General features: G+C 45.8%; 1 protein-coding gene and 1 long non-coding RNA gene across 2 annotated transcripts in view; one reads left to right on the top strand and one right to left on the bottom strand.

The window, feature by feature from the left end:
* edil3a (EGF-like repeats and discoidin I-like domains 3a) overlaps positions 1 to 18,007 on the bottom strand; it is a 210,230-nt gene extending 192,223 nt beyond the window's left edge. Inside the window, 1 exon segment of the mRNA XM_079516087.1 lies at positions 17,568 to 18,007. Within this exon segment, the coding sequence (XP_079372213.1) occupies positions 17,568 to 17,649 (82 nt within the window). The 5' untranslated portion in view covers positions 17,650 to 18,007.
* LOC306933804 lies at positions 187 to 4,474 on the top strand. The gene is made up of 3 exons (XR_013791248.1): positions 187 to 268; positions 457 to 549; positions 2,213 to 4,474. It is a non-coding gene; the product is annotated as an uncharacterized lncRNA (long non-coding RNA).
* Positions 18,008 to 22,913: the final 4,906 nt, after the last annotated feature.

The raw sequence follows: 22,913 nt of genomic DNA, 5'->3' as shown, positions 1-22,913 counted from the left end.
ACAAGCTTGTAGATCAGCTATTTTCCAAACAGATTTTTAAAATAAAGCATAGTAGAGAGTCAATCGCACACATTCCAGTTAAAACTGCTAGTTCGCACACGCACACACGCAGTAGTCATGAGGTTTCACTAACTGTTTTTACTGTGATTTCAGGCTGACCGACCCCCCCCCCCCCCCCCCACCCACCCACCCAGCCAGCTGACGTCCACTGAAGCCTGGAGTGGTCACCTGCACCAAGCCACAGAAGCAAGTTGCAGCTGTCGCACAGGTAAAGACCTTCACATAACACGCAATGTTCTCATTTTCTTTTGAGCTTCCTTCAACCCCAAAAATAGCCAATCTACAAGCTCATTTGTTTTGCTTGACTCCCAATATGTTGTGTAGTGGTTAGTTTGATGCACTTCTGCATTCTGATGTCTGTAGCCTACTGTACAATGTCATTTCATGTGTTTGTAGGACCACAGCATTGAGTCCTGTAGAGAAGCTGTCACCAGAGTCCTCATTGTCTTGCTTGGGGAAAATACGGAGGAGTTGATCAAGGATTACAAGGTAAAGAAAATCTACCTCTGTTCTAAACTTCTTGCTAAAAGACCTAGCCTATAGAGCACCGAAGTCTGATGTCACTTTCAGTAGAGGGCACCAACACACAGGTTCATGTATTTTTTTGAGTGGTGTAAACCACTCCTACAACTGGCTTTGTTAGTCTGTGCAGAAAAAATGAGCATGGTTGCTATGTTCAACCTGTTCACCCGGGTGTGATTTCATTGAGTGGTGTAAACCACTCCTACAACTGGCTTTGTTAGTCTGTGCAGAAAAAATGAGCATGGTTGTGATTTCATTACGTCAGACATGATTTCATTACGTCAGACAGGCTATATAAGACCTTACACCACTCGGTTCACACGGGTGTGATTTTTTTTTTATTTGCATTGAAATCTCCATAGGGCTATTTTAGGTCGCTTCATATAAGAACTGTGTTTGAAAAATAAACCGACCACCCCGGCCTTTCTGTCAGCGGAGTGGCTGTGCGTCGTTAATGATGTCCATTCATATTTGATACAGCCAGTTTCTGGAGAAAATGGAATTAATGTGGCCGCAAAAGCCTTGAAACTACATATGAAGGCAATGTCGCTGCTAATATACGTCACGCCCAGCTGTCAACACATTGCGTTCCTGAGATTCCTCGTTGACGTAAGCTCAGCTGGTGGTGACTCGACTCGTACTAACCACGAAACATTAAATATCAATAAAATAAAAATAAACATAATTGACATTCAGTTTCTGTTGTGCGACGGGCAGATGTAGCCACCCGCCTACCCAGAAATGTAGTCTCTGGGTTGTTTGACTCGTTTCTAACGCTTATTTTGTTACTCTTTGGGTATATTTGTACATTTCCACCTTCAGTCGATGCTTCATATCCATATGAGTGAAAAGGCCGGGGTGATGCAAATAAAAAGTACATGAACCTGTGGACTGACGCCCTCTACTGACAGTGACGTCAGGACTTCGGTGCTCTATATGAGACAGGATTTTGCCATCTACAATATAGGGTGTGACATCATCATACCCGGGAGTTATGCGGGAATGCCTACTGAGTGGCACAAAACTACTTTCTGGCCTTGACACATACATCCAAACGGAAAAGTCCTATTTGATTGCATTAAATTACTTTAAACGACTTTAAATTCACTTCATCACTCACTTTGCCACTCAATCTGCCATTTACTTCATGCATGTGCATACCCTCTATAGAGCCTATCTGATGGCTTGGTGGGATCAATGGATGGTCAGTTGGCTGGTCAGTTAAGTAATATCATGGTCAGCAGGCTATACCAAATACTAGTAGTTTTGGCACATGTTCTAAAATGTCCTGGTAGATTGTGAGGTTTTCACTGTCTGTGATGATTTTGGATGCCATATCATCTGCTGGTGTCGGTCCACTGTGTTTTATCAAGTCCAGAGTCAATACAGCCATCTACCATGAGATGTGTTGTTGACACGCTTTATGGAGATGCTGATTTGCTTTTCTAGCGAGACTTGGCACCTGCCCACAGTGCCACAACTACTAGTAACTGGTATACTCACCATAGTATTAATGTTGGAGGAAGGTGTGAGACACTGGACACAACAATACAAATGAGATTACAGCTGCTGTCAAAGCAAAACTGGGCTTTTTGTTTTAGCATATTCTCACTGTCTCTGTTTTCCCCAGGTATTTGATGACGATGATGCAGCTGTACAAGAGGCCATCTCTTCTAGTGTCCTGAGCATCTTCGAGTACAGCAGAGGTGGTGGTCTCGACAGAACGGCCAGGGGATCCGCAAGTAATTCCGACGGGGCATTAGTCCTAGGTTGTCGTTTGTCTGACCAATGACTAGTCTGAACTAAGTACTGCACCCTAGGCCATAATGACCTTTAGAACACAAACAAATATTTTTTAGACAGTCATGAGGGCTATCATCCACGAACACATTAGGCCAATGACTTTTAGAACATACTTTTAATTGTTTTTAGAAGTAGCCCTGAGGGTTGGCCTCCATGAAAAGATTAGTACTTTAAACTTTAATTCAAACCAAATACTTTGGGAGACATTTTGGTGCTTGCGTCCAGCTCAAGAAATATTTTCTGAAACGCCTCAAAAGTGTACTTCAAAGGCTTGGGGTAGGGAAGGTCCAATGCATACATCAGGCCCATCAGGTAGGTGCAAGTATTTGCAACATCAGGGATACCATTATGGCCTAACGTTTTCAATGAGGCTATAGCCCTCAGGGGTACTAATACAAATTATTTACGTATGTTAAGTATGTTCTAAAGGTCATGGCCTAATCATTACCTCTGATAGACACATGTCCACTGCCAATGTGTTAATGGACTCTATATTTGAACAAATACAATTATGTTTCTTTGTGTTTTTGTTATGCACTGATAATTTTGTTAAGAAAAGCCAAACGCTGTGGGTCCAATGGGGCCCATAGAGAACCACATTACACTGTGGGTCCAATGGTTTCCACAGCCATAGAGAACCACAGTACACTGTGGGTCCACTGCCCACAGAGCCATAGAGAACCACAGTACACTGTGGGTCCAATGGTTTCCACTGCCATAGAGAACCACAGTACACTGTGGTTCCACTGCCCACAGAGCCATAGAGAACCACAATACACTGTGGGTCCAATGGGTTCCGTGCACTGCCAACAGAGCCATAGAGAACCACAGTACACTGTGGGTCCAATGGGTCCACTGCCCACAGGGCCATAGAGAACCACAGTACACTGGGTCCACTGCCCACAGGGCCATAGAGAACCACAGTACACTATGGGTCCGCTGCCCACAGGGCCATAGAGAACCACAGTACACTGTGGGTCCAATGGGTCCACTGCCCACAGGGCCATAGAGAACCACAGTACACTGTGGGTCCACTGCCCACAGGGCCATAGAGAACCACAGTACACTGTGCGTCCACTGCCCACAGCCATAGAGAACCACAGTACACTGTGCGTCCACTGCCCACAGGGCCATAGAGAACCACAGTACACTGTGGGTCCACTGCCCACAGAGCCATAGAGAACCACAGTACACTGTGGGTCCACTGCCCACAGAGCCATAGAGAACCACAGTACACTGTGGGTCCAATGGGTCCACTGCCCACAGGGCCATAGAGAACCACAGTACACTGTGGGTCCACTGCCCACAGAGCCATAGAGAACCACAGTACACTGTGGGTCCAATGGTTTCCACTGCCATAGAGAACCACAGTACACTGTGGTTCCACTGCCCACAGAGCCATAGAGAACCACAGTACACTGTGGGTCCAATGGGTTCCGTGCACTGCCAACAGAGCCATAGAGAACCACAGTACACTGTGGGTCCACTGCCCACAGGGCCATAGAGAACCACAGTACACTGGGTCCACTGCCCACAGGGCCATAGAGAACCACAGTACACTATGGGTCCACTGCCCACAGGGCCATAGAGAACCACAGTACACTGTGCGTCCACTGCCCACAGCCATAGAGAACCACAGTACACTGTGGGTCCACTGCCCACAGAGCCATAGAGAACCACAGTACACTGTGGGTCCAATGGGTCCACTGCCCACAGGGCCATAGAGAACCACAGTACACTGTGGGTCCACTGCCCACAGAGCCATAGAGAACCACAGTACACTGTGGGTCCAATGGTTCCACTGCCCACAGGGCCATAGATAACCACAGTACACTGTGGGTCCACTGCCCACAGGGCCATAGAGAACCACAGTACACTGGGTCCACTGCCCACAGAGAACCACAGTACACTGTGGGTCCACTGCCCACAGAGCCATAGAGAACCACAGTACACTGTGGGTCCAATGGGTTCCACTGCCCACAGGGCCATAGAGAACCACAGTACACTGTGGGTCCAATGGGTTCCACTGCCCACAGGGCAATAGAGAACACTGTGGGTCCAATGGTTCCACTGCCCACGAAGCTATCATATTGTGGCTGCATTTACTTTGTTTTTATGCACTGATATAATTTTGTTTTAAAAAAACTGTACATCCATGAAGGTTATATGTTCCAATTTGAGGAATAAAACAATAAATTGTTTTTTTATACCTGATGCCATTTGACTCTTGCTGGTGGTGTTCATAGGACAAGACAAACATTTATGTTTGAGTATTTTCAGTTTATAATCAGAAGTTGTACAGAAAAGAACATGGTGGTCATAGGACAATACAAACATTTGTTTGAGTATTTTCAGTTTGTAATCAGAAGTTGTATAACTTCTGATTACAAACTGAAAATACTCATTGATCTTTTTTTAATAAATGGGGTGGCATTTTTATATATATAAAAATTCCACCCAGTTTATTTAAAAAAATCAATGAATTTAATTGAGTCAAAAACGTACTTTTATTAAACAAGACTAGTTCTTGTATAAAATACGTAATCCATTCAATTCAATAGTCTACATTTTCCAGTAAAATCTACAAGATATATCCAGTAAAATCTACAAGATATGTCCAGTAAAATCTACAAGATATGTCCAGTAAAATCTACAAGATAATGTCCAGTAAAATCTACAAGATATGTCCAGTAAATTTTACTGGACATATCTTGTAGATCCAGTAGATTTTACTGGACATATCTTGTAGATTTTACTGGACATATCTTGTAGATTTTACTGGACATATCTTGTCGATCCAGTACATTTTACTGGATATATCTTGTAGATTTTACTGGACATATCTTGTCGATTTTACTAGACATATCTTGTAGATTTTACTGGAAAATGTAGACTATTGAATTGACTGGATTGCGTATTTTATACAAGAACTAGTCTTGTTTAATAAAAGTACCTTTTTGACTCAATTAAATTCATTGATTCTTTTAAATAAATGGGGTGGCATATTTTTATCAGTGTACTTAAAACTTTCCACCACTGCTGTTCTGGTCACGACATGCAACAGCTTGTCACCACAGCTCGGAGCTCTGATGCTGCATTCACGCTGAAACAAAGCTACGGGCTACCATTAATTTTCAATGGACGCCAGCGACATGAAGATACAAAGCTACGGGCTACCATTCATTTTCAATGGACGCCAGCGACATGAAGATACAAAGCTATGGGCTAAAATTCATTTTCAATGGACGCCAGCGACATGAAGATACAAAGCTACGGGCTACCATTCATTTTCAATGGAAGCCAGCGACATGAAGATACAAAGCTACGGGCTAAAATTAATTTTCAATGGAAGCCAGCGACATGAAGATACAAAGCTATGGGCTACCATTAATTTGCAATGGAAGCCAGCGACATGAAGATACAAAGCTACGGGCTAAAATAAATTTTCAATGGAAGCCAGCGACATGAAGATACAAAGCTATGGGCTAAAATAAATTTTCAATGGAAGCCAGCGACATGAAGATACAAAGCTACGGGTTACCATTAATTTTCAATGGAAGCCATGCAGCGACATGAAGATACAAAGCTACGGGCTACCATTCATTTTCAATGGAAGCCAGCGACATGAAGATACAAAGCGACTACTGCATTGGCTGGTAGCTGCTTCAAAATCTACAAAGCTCCAGTCCAAGTTGAGCTGGCTGCAATTGCAGCTGCAAAACGAGTGAGTGCTGATTAACCCACCCATCTTCTCTCTTCACACAATCCCTGTTTGTAATGGGGGGAAAACGAATTATCTCCGTCAGCCAACACTTCAACACTATCTTTGTATATTTTTAGATGTTTTGTTGCTGCCAGTGCGAACGGCATGTGCAGGTGCAAAGAGCTGAGGGCCAACCCTGAAGGTTCCATCCCTGGCTCTTCCTGGCTGCGTGTCCAAGTGTCCTGATGAGCAGGTTGGCATATGCGTGTGTGTGTGTGTGTGTGTGTGTGTGTGTGTGTGTGTGTGTGTGTGTGTGTGTGTGTGTGTGTGTGTGTGTGTGTGTGTGTGTGTGTGTGTGTGCATGCGCGCACGTGCATGTGTGAATGTAAAATACATCGTAAAGCGATTGTGGCAAAAGGCCCCATACGTAAATGCAGTCGATTTGCCATTGTAAAACACTTTGGATGAAGGCGCTATATAAATGTACCATTTACCACCATTCTTCTGTGTTTATAACCTCTATATAGGACTATGTCTCTAGTGCCCCCCCCTCCCCAGATAGGTCAGGCCAGAAAGTGGAGATAGCGCCAACGAGCAAAGACATAACATGCACCCGGCGCCATTATCCTGTCAGCGCGGGGAGACAAATTAACACGTGTCCAAATAGGATTAATGAGCATCTGCAACGGACAATGAAGGTGCAATCAAAGAGCCGCCAGAAAAAAAAGAAAATTAACGTAGCTAATGTCGGTGCTTCCAGGGGGAAGAACTGGACTACGTTATGTGTGTGAAGATTAATTCCTGAAAACACTCCGGTATTCCTGTGATGACACGTTTCTATTCGTCACGTTTGGTCCAACCGATGAGCAGGGCTGTCACGGTCACGACATTTTACTTGATGATTAAATGTCATTGATCGAACAATTAGTGAAACCTCTGTCTGCCTGCCTCCCTGCCTCATGCCTGCCTGCTTGCCTGTCACGGGCATAACTTGAGTAGCGTCCGACCGAGCGGCGTCAAACTTATCATTTTTCTTTCTTTCTTAAATTTTATTCCACGATTTTTGCAAGCCATTTTTCCGATTGCCTAGTGTAATCCTGGGCGCTATACACTCCCTCTGCCAACCTGGGGAGAGCAACTGACTGACCTCATGCTTCCTTCCATGCATGAGGAGTCCAATCCAATTATTTTCACCTGACAGGGCGGCTTTTCCACGGTTGGACGTAGCGCGTGGAAGGAACACGTTATTCCAACCAGTTCCTTTCCCCTCCATCAGGCTGGCCAGGGGGAGGCAGTATAGAGACCAGGATTACTGCATGTCTTTTGTGAAAGATGCCTACCCTATAACTCCACACAGAAAGGCCCTTTCCCAACCCCACCTAGTGTATGGGCGCTAACGACACGGAGGAGAGAACGCGCCACCAGCACCCACAGCGTCCCCAGCGGGAATCAAATGCAAGCATGCATTTCCAACTTGCATCGTTCCAAGTAGGCCACCGCTCTAGTACTTACAAACATACAAACATTAAACATACAAATTGTACTTGGCTAAACAATTTCACAGTACTTGAGTAAATGTACTCAAGTACTATTTTTTTGTATATCAATGCAATTGGGTGTGACCTTTGACCTTTCTCCATTGATTGATGACGGTGCCATTTAAATCAGACACTGCTATTAAAGTGACCTGTACCTCGGATGTAACCTTTAGCGCTCGCTAAATAAATGAGTTTTTTTCCTCACATAAATGGCCATTATCTGCATCTGCATCTGCATACATAAACCATACCATCTTGCATTTAATAGACACCAGACTGTTGACTGTTATTTGGTTGCTGTCGGGTGGAAAGCTTGTATGTCCAAACAGACGTAACTTTTCAGGGAAAGGGGGAAAAAATAACCTGTTCAATATTTATAAAAAGCCACAGACAAACGTAACCACTTTCAAATTTTAAATATTTGCAAAATAGCAACAAAAAAAAGGAAATGGACAATCTACAACCCATCACATTTTCAATACTTTAGTGCGACAGTCTTGTACGAACAAGTAGGACATTAACATACAAAGTTGAAATATAGAGATACAAGGTTTCTGCCCCGGCATTTCTATTATGACAGCGGATCAAACTGTGTTTGTTTTGCGTTTCATATTTCCATGCGGATAAGAACAGCGGACAGACTTCAAATGAACCAAGGACGAATTCTAGCGTTTTTAATGTTTACTCTTCAAAGCCTTTTCTCATATTTCTTCACGTAAACCAATTTGTGTTTTGCATCGCTTATTGCAGTTGCGTTTGTTAATAGACTGATATGAGCTTTTTGGAATATGATCTCCCTGCAATTACTGTGATGACATAAACTGCAGTAAGTGGAACACGCTCATCACATTCCATTTGTGATGAGGACACAAACGCATCACTTTGGTGACTGAGTGCTTCTCAATTTTGTTTCATATCAAGGACTCCCATATTTGTGTGTGTGTGTGTGTGTGTGTGTGTGTGTGTGTGTGTGTGTGTGTGTGTGTGTGTGTGTGTATGTATATACACACACACACACACACACACACACACACACACACACACACACACACACACACACACACACACACACACATACTGCTTCAGACTCATATTAGTCTAAACTATAGGGGGATTCAGGTCACAATTCAGGACATGCAGGCAATTTCCATATTTTTGATTGCATTGAATTTATTGTGTATTATTTTTTATTGTATTCAATTCATGTTTTTTTTATATGTGGAATCTATTCGCACACGCACACCCACTTCACTGACACACCAAAACATTCTCATCCACAGATGGCATCTATTTGGCTAAAAAGCATATAATTGTGTAGCCATTAAACGTAATAGTAAAAAACGACTAAAAGTTTACGGCCGAGCGAGAGAGAGAGAGAGATGAAACATTATTAGCTATTGAAACCTGAACTATTATTATGTACACAAACTGGAGTATCTTTTTTTGCTGAATGTTCAACCGCCAGAATAGAGTATTAGGCTTCAAGTGGTAATTTACCCTCTTAAACCCCAGGGAGTTGGAACCGGAGACCAATTGGGTCTCCATTTACCCGCTGAGAGCTGTTCATGAGGTGGACAGCCACTGCCCCCGCCGGCGGGGGCAATGGAGCTCAAGAGGCTACTTAGGACCACTTTCACCCATTTTCAACCTACAATGATCTTCATATGATTGGTCCACTCCTCACCAATGCTCATTATAAGATTTACAATTTAGGCATTTAGCAGACGCTCTTAATCCAGAGCGATTTACAGTAAGCAGGGACAACACAAGGTAATATAAATCAAATGCATAGAAATAGTAATCTAGCATAAGATGGCACCATTACCATCACATTTTAAAATGTACGACAATCTTTCAAAGGACGATAAAAAAAAAAGATTAAAAAAAAGATAATTGCGATGGGTGTAACAATTACGACAGGCCCCTAATTGTAATTGTATTTACACCATGGTGGGAGGGTGTGCTAATATGCGGAGGTCACTTCCAAGGGCGTAACAACTCATGTGTTGTGCTTCCTTCCCACTAGTGTTCAGTGGTCAGGCAGGCAGGCAGGCAGGCAGGCAGGCAGGCAGGCAGGCAGGCAGGCGTCCAGAACAATGGGCTGGAGTCAGAGAGCTGTGAGGCGGGCCAGGGAGGCCTGCGTCATGCTGCCAGTAAACAATATACAGCCTGTTTAGTACCTGGAGCAGTCCCGTGTCTGACGCCCATCCATCAGCAAAAGTCTATGAAGCTATATCTTTCTATCTATCTATAACAATCGATGAATTCCATTCCACCGTGGATTTGTTGAACATTTATATACAAACACAATTGTACCGTGTTGGATGCATGTGTTTGGTCGGTATTAGTTCGATACCAAAACCCAGACCTAACCTCACAGGAAGCCACGGGTTAGTTTTAACCTGCCACACATGTCGGGAGCCACAGGTTAGTTTTAACCTGCCACAGGTTAAGTTGTAAGTAGCCACGCATGTCGGGAGTGACGGTGTTGTCGGACTAATGCCTGTCGGACTCTTAGTATGTCTAACCAACGTATTCACTCCCCCGCGTTCGGGGCAGGGAAGCCAGGCTGCTACAGACTGCCTGTCAGCAGGGAGTGTTGGGCGGGAGGTGTAGGACGGAGGCTTTATACATCATCTCGGCGGAGGCTCCTTACTAGCAAGGCGAGTCCGTAGGTTACGACAGCAGTGGCAAAAACACACACATGTGTGCACGGGGAGGAATAAATTGGCGTAACGACTAAATGAAGCGTCTAGGTTTCACCCGGCGTGGGAACCTGCCCAGCATGTTGTGCTCCAAGCGGGCCTGGTCTGTCTCTCTCGATTAGCTTCCGCGCACCGAGCTGCCCCGTGACGCCGTCTATACAGAGAGAGACATCGTCTACCAAAGGATGTCTGCTCCCGACCGGCTAATGAGATAAGTGCTGAATCTAAGTCGGAACAGTGCAATCATGGATCTAGTAGAGAGACGTCCGCTGTAGCCCGATGTAGAAGAAAGACGTCTGCTGTAGCCCTATAGATACCTCTGAGTGACGCATAAAACCCACATAGGAGATAAGTGCTTGAAGCTGCAGGAACACAGCGTGCCATCGGAGCTAACACCACAGGGGTTAATAATTGATCACGTTTTTGTGTACTTATTCAGTTATGTACCGGCAGTGTTGTAATGTAACAGTGTAAAGTGCATTTACTTAAGTACTGTAACAAAGTAAATTTGTTTGGTATTTGTAGTCTACTTTTCCAAATTCATAGCCGATCTAAAAGCTCCACTGAGTACAAACGTATAAACATTGTTGTTTTTTTCCCCCTCTGCTCAAAGTCAAGGAAGGTTAGTGGAATATAAGCCATGTTGTGGACAGGCAGTGGGTTTGTAGGCTCAGATAAATATAGAGAAATGTCTCTGCGGTTGGATGCCGCTGGACCCTGGGAGTCCCTCTGGCTCAGAGCAGCACTGTGAGATCCACAGCATCAGTATACAGCATGAATACAATCTAAATATCTCAACATGTTTCTATATATTGTTGTGACTATAAATATTCTACTGCCAACCCCACGGGAGGCATACTATGGTACGACGGAGCATTGGTTCGACATGCGTCCGCACCTCGGACTAGCGCCTGCTCCCGTGCTTGCGGTTATGGTTAGGTTAGGGTTTGAGGTGGGTTGTCGTGTTTCGGACCAATGACTCGTCGGACCAAACACATGCACTCCAACCCCACTGCATCCGGGCTATTTGGGGAAAGTTACAAATTGGAACCCCCTCAAGGAACCACGAAGGTCTGGACCACACTTTGAGACCCACCGGTGCAGCAGTGTTTCCAGTGAGCCATGCACAATATCAGCACCCTGACTCTGTTTGACCAGAAAGCGAAAGAGCCTTCATTAGTATAAATAATATAATACCTGTGAAGGAAGTAAGGAAGAGGCCAGATTTCTCTCCAGTATGGCTGCTGTGCATATAGCCTATATTGGCATTATCTTTACAGGCAAATAGTCAATACCCATGCATGTGTCAACCGTCTGGGCACCTAGGCTGCCAAACCAGCCGGACGGCGTGCCACGGGTTCGAACTCCCGAGCCTGCCGCGTGTCACTCCCCATCTCTCCCCCGCTTTCCTGTCGGACTATACTGTTCCCTATCAATAAAGGCATAAAAAGCCCCAAAACAGATCTTTAAAAAAAAGAATATCCATGCATGTGCAAGTTGAGATCGACTGGTCAGCCCATTGAAAAGACACATTGATGAGAACGTATATTTCATGGGCTCTTTTTCAGCATTAAATGAAAGAGAGTGCCCCGGATTAGCTATTTGTGCTACTTTTGATCTCTGGGACAAACTCTATTAAAATAAATCCATGTCTAGCCCACCGTAGCTCTGAGCATGGAGGTGTGTGTCTCGAGTCACAGTAAACAAGGGCAGATTTCAAAGTATATAATAAAGAAGAAAGGCAAGTCTTACACTGGAATTGCTGGCAGGAATCATGCAATCAGAAAATGATGACAAAGTAGTAGCCTAGTCAAAAAACAGGAACAACAGGAAACATGCATCGACGACATCAAACTATGAACTGACAATGAATGTTTGCAATGAGTCCAGTTTTATAGGGGGCAGGTTGATTGTAGAAGTGATCACATGTGGGCTGACGAGGGAGTTGGAGACAGGTGAGTAAATGGGACGGCAGTGGTATGGAATTTGGGAGGGGCCAGGGCTGACACGGTCTGTGGAGAGACAGACCTTGGCCCCCTTTTTTGCCACTCGCCCTACACACTTCCACTTGGTTTGAGCATAGATATATAGATCATAGAGACGGCACTGGATGGGAGGGGAATCCCAGGTCCATCTCTATTATTTATATATCTATGCTCAAACCGAGTGGAAGTGTGTAGGGCGAGTGGCGAGGAGCTAGTTTAAAAAAGGGCCAGGGTCAGTGTGGTTTATCGGCCGTTCGCCTTACGGCAGCCCAAAACTAAAAGTATTCTGACATTATGAAAGTGATTTAGCGATAAACCTGCCGTGCACGGTCAGACCTGTGGTGTGCTCGGGGCGTTGTTATGTACCATTGGATAATAATAACATCAGATTAAGGTATAAAGAAAACAGTTCATCCAGAATTCTCCAGACAAAAAGCCCTTGCTACGTTTCTTTCTACAAAACATAAAGTTGCACTACGGAACGTTACTGTTCTTCCCCACGGAATTGAACCCAGGTCTCTTGCACAAGTGCAGCATTATTATATTTTTTTATTTTTTTACCCAGTGAGCTAATAGAGCCTGCCTGCTTCGCTCACTTCGCTTCGAAATTGAATGTTGACCTTCAAGGTCAAAATCGGAGTCACACCAGAAACCAGTCCAAACCTAGACACAGGGTCTAAATGTCTCAATAGAAGAGCAGGGAGACCAAATACAACCGCCCCCACACATGTACATGTTAATGCAGTTGTACTGCATTAACATGTACATGTTGTACTGCATTAACACACTCTACCACAGAGATTGGACAACATAGCATTCGATTACATAACAGAGCTTAAACCGGGATGTGATTAATGGAGGGAGAGGAGTTCCGGGATGTGTATTTCTGAACTCACAGCACAGAGCCAAGACACCTTGCAGGGTTTGGTTCCTGCACTGCATTCATTATGGCAGCCTGCCTCCTACATACCAGCCTCACCAAGCAAGCACCATGCTGTCGCCTGTCCGCTGGAAACCTCATATTATGTTGCTTACCGTTGCTTTTCAGAAAAAAATAATGAAGAACCAAATTTGTTCCCAATGGATCCGATGTATTGTCACAAGCCCTTGTTGATCATTTTCATTGGTAACAATGTTGATGAAAACACACGTAAAAACGGCAACAAAGAAATTGCCAATCTACAAACTCACAGCGTGTTGCCACTTCTGTGTGACAAAGTAGGGCATTCATTTATGAAAAAAATCTGCCCGTACACTTTGATTGTTATAGTTACTGTGTGTGCGTGCGTGCGTGCGTGCGTGCGTGCGTGCGTGCGTGCATGTGTGTGTGTCCCAATCAGGAGGTTCACACAGCCATGCCACCCAATAGTGCCACCCCAGGTCACCCAGTGCTACTGCCGTACTCAAACGGACAGACATACATGTGGACGGACGGACGGACGGACGGACAGACAAACACACATAGCTGTTATGGAAACATAAAAAGTTCAAATTGGAGATACGAGTTTTCTGCCAGGCAACATCATGATGTCTCATGAGAGCTAACTGGGAGAGCTGGAGCTCGAAGGCTTAGAGCGCACGCGCGCGCGCGCGCACACACACACACACACACACACACACACACACACACACACACACACACACACACACACACACACACACACACACACACACACACACACACACACACACACACACACACACACACACACACACACACACACACACACACACACACACAGTTTGTATTGCTATATTAGTGAGAACATCAACATTTCACAATGGCAATTGTATCAATATAGGATTTTTAGACCTTAGCAGAAAAAATCTGATATGTAAATTAGCTATACATTTTCAGCATGTGACAACAATGGCACCCGACTAATACAAGTCAGGCATGACTGTAGGAGCCCGTAACCCGCTAAACCTACCCTCTACTGTATTTGCATAATCCTACCGCTGTAACCCCAAACTGAATCTTTTCCTAAAAGCCTAACTCTAAAAAAATAAATCATTTCAACCATGACAACCATTTCTCTTGTTAGTACCAGTGAAATTGTCCTCGTAACGTCTATTCGAATTCTACTATACTGGTGGGGACATTTGGACCTTGCAACTATAGTGACACAAGCTCACACACAGGCACACAGACAATCCATCCATCGACCCATTCCATCATTCTTCTCCTTCCTTGATGAGAGTGAGCACATTCTGGCGTCTTTTCAGCCCAGTAGAATGTGCGCGCGTGCACGCACGCACACACACGCGCGCACGCACGCACGCACGCACGCACGCACGCACGCACGCACGCACGCACGCACGCGCACACGCACACGCACACGCGCACGCACACACGCACACACACAAGTGTTTGACAGGGATCGACTCCGGAGGCCAGCATGTTGCAACAGTAAATAAGCAGAGATTGCAGGTGGCATGACCCACTTCTAAACAGGCTAACTGTGTCTTCCTTCCTTCGTTCTATACACATCCTGCACACGTCCTCCTCTGTAAATGTATAGCGCGAGAGGTTCTTAAACATTTTCATGATGCTATGATGCTTACATCTGAGACTGTGAAAGATAGGCTAAATGTTAGGGAGAGACTATAGTGGAGAAGAGATTGAGTATAAAAAGACAATCCATTTTATGTTTGGTGTACTCTGAAAATCTACAAGCTTGTATAGATCGGCTATTTTCAGCATGCGACCAAGTGTAAATCAGCCATTACAACGCCATCAAGGCACCGCCAAAATACACGTTTTGGCGTCAAAATCATCATTGTAGTGACTCGTGACTCAAGTGGACTCGTGGGGGAGGAGTCCCGAGTCCTTTGGTCCGAGACCGCGTCAAATTCAAGTCAAAATAAGGGCGAGACCGAGACGAGACTGAGTAAATAAAAATGTGGGCTTGAGACTGGACTCGAGACGAGTCAAGAACTTGAGTATAGTGCAGAGGTTCTCAAAGGTTTTCATGTCAAGGACCGCGGACCACCATTTGAAAATATATGACATGCAGGGACCCCTCATAAGAGAAGATTTTTATGGCTCTATAGCAGTGATTTTCAACCATTTCAAGGACCCCCATTTTGACAAGGATAAGGGCTCGGACCCCCATTTCATGTCATTTCAATCTCTGGGACTCCCATTTATATTGTAAGTCACTGTCAATGCAACTCTGAGAGTGTACAAATGGAACCACATGGTCCATTTGGTTCCCTTTGTACACTCTCTGCGTTACAGACCAAAAAGGGTCCGTTTGGTTCCCTTTGTACACTCTCTGCGTTACAGACCAAAAAGGGTCCGTTTGGTTCCTAACCATCTCGAATGTATCTCTAGGAACTCCCTCAAGTATACTAGCATTATATACAGCAGCATTATGTGGCTCAGGGGGAAAAATTATATAGTGTGACTGTGTGAGGAAAGAGCTTTTTAAGCACAATCCTGAACGGTGTACTGGACTGTTCTCTCCCTCACAGATCAAAGAGGGGGGGCTTCAGTTCTGGCTCAGTGGGTCAAACGGACCTGTAGGCACTCGGCAGCATGCAGCAGCAGCAGCATCATCACATCTCCGCCATCTGCTACAGCACGCACGCACGCACGCACACGCGCGCGCACACACACACACGCACACGCACACGCACACGCACACGCACACACACACACACATCAGTGTGTTGTTAGCGAGTGCAAAGCAGCGATGGCTCCAGAAAATTGTGACTGGGGTGCTGGCTATTTAGAGGGGGCTAATGCATCATGGTTTACATAAGTCAGTCAATTGGGCTTGTTTGGAGGGGGGGGGGGGCTAAGCCTCCACCAGGGGGGGGGGGGGGGAGGAGCCACGTGCGAGACTAAACACCGGAGCTGTATGCGCGATTGACCTTCTCTTTATAGTGTTGTCACCGTTATAGTCAATATAGTAGATACAGGCTATTGACTACGCTAGCACCGGATCTGTCAGTGATATATAGCATATTTTAGCCTCTCTGTTTTCCCGGATTAAACAGGATGTTTGTGCAAAGATGGGGGGGGGGGGGGGGGGGGAGTGATATGCTAAGGACATCTACTTTGTATGGCGTGGAGAGACACTTTAAACAAAGAAATAAGGGCATTATCAGTAGGACAATAAGTGATTTTTTTTTTGCATAGTAGGCCTATACTGTATATTTGTATGTCATAATGTTCTGATCAATTGAAAATGGAGGACCCCAAAGTAAACAAGCCATTGTGCTTTTATATACAGTATCTTAATCCTCTATATAGCAGACCTATATCGAACTGTATACTCATTCTACAAACTGTCACAATGTTCAATCAATCAAATCACACACGCACACGCACACACACACACGTTAAAAAAGCCTATAAAAATAGCTGATCTACAAGCTCGTAGATCAGCATTTTTTAAAACATGTCAAATAGGGCTCAAAAACACAGTAGGCGACAATATATATAGTCGATACACAGTGTCCTCAGCCTCAGCACCACCTCTGCCTCCAGTATATAGCTATCAGTGCAAATAAGGTGCGTGCCGCGCGCGCTCACATACTGACCCGGTCGGTCCCCACGCATTACAAACACCCCGAAAAAAACAACAATGCAATCCTGAAATCATAAATCCACTCAATTTCAACGAAACAATACACCGATATCACGGACATTATAGTGTCACAGTATAAGAGCCAACTGACTCTGAGTCATCAAGCGATCCTATTATAAATCCATCATTGACGCTCAAATTCTGTAGACAATCATATCAATATAGTCGCCAAGAAAGTGATTATAATATGCAAGCCCGCTCACTCTATAGCCTGCATAACCGTACTAATTATGCACATTTTTTTCCATAAAGATAAAAAGCGATTCATTCTTTAGGCTACAATTAACGTTAACAGGTCAAAGATAGGCTACGAATCTCTTCAATGCAACATCACTCATCATGTTCATATAACCACGTGAACTTCATGGGCGTTCGTCGACAAAATAGGAGATCTACAAGCTCTACAAGATCTACAGCATAAATTTGCGATCTTGCAGATCGGCTATTTTCGGCTAAGATGAATATCCTTGAAAAAGAGCACAAACTCAGGTCCGTTTTGAAGGTTTTAAGTGGTGAGGGGGGGGGGGGGGGGGGGTGTAAAAAGAAAAGAAAAGCCAAGCCACGCACATCATCATCATTTTTGCAAATCACAGCCTCGCACAACGCTCAGAGATCCACGCACGCACACGCAGCGGGGACTTGTCTGCACTCACCTCTCACCATCTGCGGGACACTTGCAGCCACGCACATCAGACACGAGAACCATCCGATGGAGGCGAGTAACGGTCCCATCATTATCCTGTCTCTCTCTGTCTCTCTCTCTCACTCTCACTCCCCCAAGGTTAAATAAGATAAACCCCAACAGAGAAGAGAAGAGACAATCACAGCGGAAAATAGAGAAAAGTTGCTCTTCCCCACAATTCGCTCCGTTAATTATGACGGAGCTCCTTTTTCCTCGATCGAGTTGCTTGTTTTGTGAAGAAAAACAAATCTCCAAAAGAAAGAAGGTAGTTGTCCACCCCCGTTCAACTCAGTGATGGATCGGCACGGCACGGGATCCAGCCAGGTGCCTGGCTGGTTCCAATGAGCGTCGGTCGGTGCCACGACAAACGATACCCAAGCTCCTGTGTGTGATCTTGTGTGTGTGTGTCCTCTCCCCTTCCCAGTTCCCACACTGCCTGCCTGGCTGCCTGCCTCTCCGGTAGCCTACGTCTTCTTACCGCAGTGGTGTGGAAAGAAACACTGCGCGGAGTGAGTGTGTGTGCGCGCGCGCGCGGGCTTGTTGTGTGTGTGTGACTGTGTGTGTCAGTCAGTGCGTGTGTGTGCTCGCTCCGCTCGCTCACCGCTCCTCCCGGGGCGGACCGAGAAGAAGAGAGAGAGAGGCGTGCGTATATAAAGCTGGAGAGAATGAGCGTGTTGTGTGCGCCAAGTGTCAGACGACGAAGACGCGAGAGGGGAGAGAGAGAGAGAGAGAGAGAGAGAGAGAGAGAGCTGGGGGGGGGGGGGGGTACTTTGGGTCACTGTAGACCGACTGGGGCGCTGTCTCTCACTGATACACACCAAACCCTCTCCTCTCCTCTCCTCTCCTCTCCTCTCCCCTCCCCTCCCCTCCCCTCCCCTCCGGCCTCCCCTCCCCTCCCCTCCCTTCTTCTCCCCTATCACAGCGCACGCCGTATCTCTCTCTCTCCCGCAACGGCCAAAGGAAACGCGGTGCGCTGCCAACATCCTGCGGGGGTGATTGTATTATCTGAGGCGTTCAAGCAGAGTCTTACAGCTCCTCTCCTGAATCATTTGTCCCAAATGTAACCCCCCCATCCCACCTGCATCTCCAAAGATCCCAAATTAGGGCCTGCAGGGGATCGACCCCCAGGGGTCCTTGATGTGGTTCCCATGGGGGGTCCCCACCCTGGACAGTGTGTGTTATAGTTAGAAGCGTCACAATCAGTTGAACCACTTTAACCCTATAAAGTTGGCTGTTTGAAAATATAATGCAACATGTGAGCTTTATCTTGTGTGGAGGGAGGGGGGTCCCTGGGATGAAATAGTTTTAGACTGTGTCCATGGTTTATATATCTGCTTTTTTCATTAACTTTCTTTGTTGTCTGTGTGTGTGTGTGTGTGTGTGTGTGTGTGTGTGTGTGTGTGTGTGTGTGTGTGTGTGTGTGTGTGTGTGTGTGTGTGTGGAAAAAAAAGGTCTGTGACACAAAGATGGGTTCCGACCCACTGTTTGGGAAACACACCAATACTTACTGATTATTATTTTTGTCAAGCTAAATCGAGCATTTGGAAAACTTAATTTGACTGACATTTAACTAATTATGCAAAAGATAATAATAATTTAAAAATATTTAACCAGAGCTCTATTCAAACAGTGGTTGAAATCAGGACACATTTGGGTGCATAATTGCTGATGTCGTTGTCGTCAAATAATGGACAAAGCACTCAAACCCAGCACTTGAGTCAAAGTATACTCCTGTACAAATATTCCTCAGTGAAAGTTGCCTGTTTATCATTATTTTGTACTTGAGTTTAAAGAGTACTTGATTTTAAATAATACTCAAAAGTAGGCTACAAAGTTTTTCTGTTACATGAATGCATTGCTGTATTGAAATTGACACATTGCACACAATACAATTCAAAGATGTTTCAGAAATGTTATAAAAATCAATGATCAATAATAGTGAAAATGTAGTGGATGCGACACATTGTGAGCTTGTAGATCTTTCACCCTCCCTAGAAATGTAATGGTGTCTAAAGTACAAGTATTCGTCTTTTTGAGTTGAAAAGTCATGAACGAGTATTAAAAAATGCAAATACTAAGCTACAGAAATCAAGTACACGTACATGATATCCTCCAATGGAAATCTAATTAATGGAGAGTGGATTGAATGCATCGAGTGAAAACCTGCCTGGTGACAGGCCGTTGGAGAGGAGAGATGGGCAGACAGACAGGCAGAGAGGAGAGACAGGCAGACAGACAGGCAGAGACGGGCAGACAGACAGGCAGAGAGGAGAGATGGGCAGACAGACAGGCAGAGGGGAGAGACGGGCAGACATACAGGCAGAGAGGAGAGACGGGCAGACAGACAGACAGGCAGAGAGGAGAGACGGGCAGACAGACAGGCAGAGGGGAGAGACGGGCAGACAGACAGGCAGAGAGGAGAGATGGGCAGACAGACAGACAGGCAGAGAGGAGAGATGGGCAGACAGACAGGCAGAGGGGAGAGACGGGCAGACAGACAGGCAGAGGGGAGAGACGGGCAGACAGACAGGCAGAGGGGAGAGACGGGCAGACAGACAGGCAGAGGGGAGAGACGGGCAGACAGACAGGCAGAGGGGAGAGACGGGCAGACAAACAGGCAGAGGGGAGAGACGGGCAGACAGACAGGCAGAGAGGAGAGATGGGCAGACAGACAGGCAGAGGGGAGAGACGGGCAGACAGACAGACAGGCAGAGGGGAGAGACGGGCAGACAGACAGGCAGAGAGGAGAGACTGGCAGACAGACAGGCAGAGGGGAGAGACGGGCAGACAGACAGACAGGCAGAGAGGAGAGACGGGCAGACAGACAGGCAGAGAGTAGAGACGGGCAGACAGACAGGCAGAGGGGAGAGACGGGCAGACAGACAGGCAGAGAGGAGAGACGGGCAGACAGACAGGCAGAGGGGAGAGACGGGCAGACAGACAGGCAGAGGGGAGAGACGGGCAGACAGACAGGCAGAGGGGAGAGACGGGCAGACAGACAGGCAGAGAGGAGAGACGGGCAGACAGACAGGCAGAGAGGAGAGACGGGCAGACAGACAGGCAGAGGGGAGAGACGGGCAGACAGACAGGCAGAGGGGAGAGACGGGCAGACAGACAGGCAGAGGGGAGAGACGGGCAGACAGACAGGCAGAGGGGAGAGACGGGCAGACAGACAGACAGGCAGAGAGGAGAGACAGACAGGCAGAGAGGAGAGACGGGCAGACAGACAGGCAGAGAGGACAGACAGACAGACAGACAGACAGACAGACAGACAGACAGACAGACAGACAGACAGACAGACAGACAGACAGACAGACAGACAGACAGACAGACAGACAGACAGACAGACAGACAGACAGACAGACAGACAGACACCTCTACAGTAAGCACCTGCATCTAACTGCTGGAGTCTCTCCCACTAAAGGTTAAACAAAGCTGTTTCACCCCCATTTGAGTAATTACCTCACATTATCAGGAAGTGGAAAACATTAACTTGTGTTCTATTCAGTCACAAAATCTTGTTAATACTTTTCATTGGTTCAATATTTATATAGCCTGGCCTCAGGAAGCCAGGCTTTTTGGTTGAGAGAGAGAGAGAGAGAGAGAGAGAGAGAGAGAGAGAGAGAGAGAGAGAGAGAGAGAGAGAGAGAGAGAGAGAAAATCACACCTGTGTGAAGTGAGGGGCGCTCTAATCATCATACATCATCTCATTCTGGCCAATCGCAATTTGCGTCTTCACTTTTCCGTCAAACATTCATTGTCAATGGCATTTAATGTTTGTGTAGGACAAAGTTTGTGTTTGCACATACACCAAAAGCTGGGGGGGGGGGGGGCTAGTGCGGTAGCGCCCCTCATAAATGACACCCGTGTGAAGTGATGGGCGCTCTTTTCATCATACATCATCACATTCCGGCCTATTGCAATTTGCGTCTTCACTTTCCCGTCTTCACTGTTCTGCCCTCACTTTTTATCCTCAATATGTATACTTTGCTCAGCCAATCATATCATCGCTATGGGGTGATCAGCCAATTGCATCAATATGATTCACACAAACACAAAGCTTGGCATAGGAGGGGATAGCGCCCCTCAAAAAAAGTAATCTGGTCTAGTGTACTTTGTATTTTCCTAACCAATCAGAGTGCAGAGGGGTGTCACATAAATTGGTGAAACAATATCTGGCGCTGGATTCCAAGGCACACTGCCAAAGACTTTTGAGTCTTTTTGGCGGTCGGACAAATAAACAAAACGACAGAGTGGGCAACACCGGGCGGCACCGCAGAGCGAGCCTAGGCGAGCGAGTCGGCAGAACCGACGTTGTGAAGGCCGACTCAGCGCCGCATGACAGAATTGTAAATCATATATTCCCAAAAAGTATCTTTTGCCTGTAGCTTTGCATCTTCATGTCGCTGGCTTCTGTTGAAAATGAATGGTAGTCAGTAGCTTTGTATCTGGCTGGCTTCCATTGAAAATGAATGGTAGCCTGTAGCTTTGCATCTTTATTTCGCTAGCTTCATCATCCCCTGTATCGCTTCTTCAACCTCATGCCATCAGGACAAAGATACAGAACCTTACCCTGGAAAAAGGTTCGTTTCAGTAGGAGTTTTGTCCCCTCAGCCATCGCGGCATTAAACAAACTGCCCCGCCGATAAGTTGGTTCTGTATACAGTGGGGAACTCATGTTTTTGTTTGTCTTGGTGTTATGTTTTTCTGTACTGTGTTGTTTTTGTTGTTGGTGTTGAACAGACCTGTGAAGATGAATATCCTTCGGGACAATAAACATTATTATTATTCCATTGAAAACGAATGGTAGCCTGTAGCTTTGCATCTTCATGTCGCTGGCTTCTGTTGAAAACAAATGGTAGCCTGTACGTGGCTTTGCATCTTCATGTTGCTGGCTTCTGTTGAAAAACAATGGTAGCCTGTAGCTTTGTAGCTGCCAGTGTGAACTGCTTGGCTACTGCGTCACCACTGAGCACACTGCAGTCAGCAGAACATGGCACCATCATGAGAGGGGTTATGACTGCATGTCTTCATGATTGCACTGCCATGTTCTGGCCCCAGCATGGCCTCCAGGTGTCATCCCACACAGTGGGATCCAATAAAACTTAATTAGTACATTATATGGCACTGTGATGGTATGTCATCTCTCCCATAGATGGCAATGGGAATCCCAGTGTGAAATGTTCATTTGATATCGAGGGTTTCGGGCGTTTTTAATCATTTTTTGAATGCCCCCCCATCTTGCTTTGGTCTAGTAATTAATAATATATTGTCAACTGCCGGGTGGAAACCTTGTATGTCCAATAGGAAAATGAAT

This window comes from Electrona antarctica, assembly GCF_951216825.1.
Source record: "Electrona antarctica genome assembly, chromosome: 12".
Taxonomy (NCBI): Eukaryota; Metazoa; Chordata; class Actinopteri; order Myctophiformes; family Myctophidae; genus Electrona; species Electrona antarctica.
This window is presented reverse-complemented; position numbering and strand designations above follow the sequence as displayed.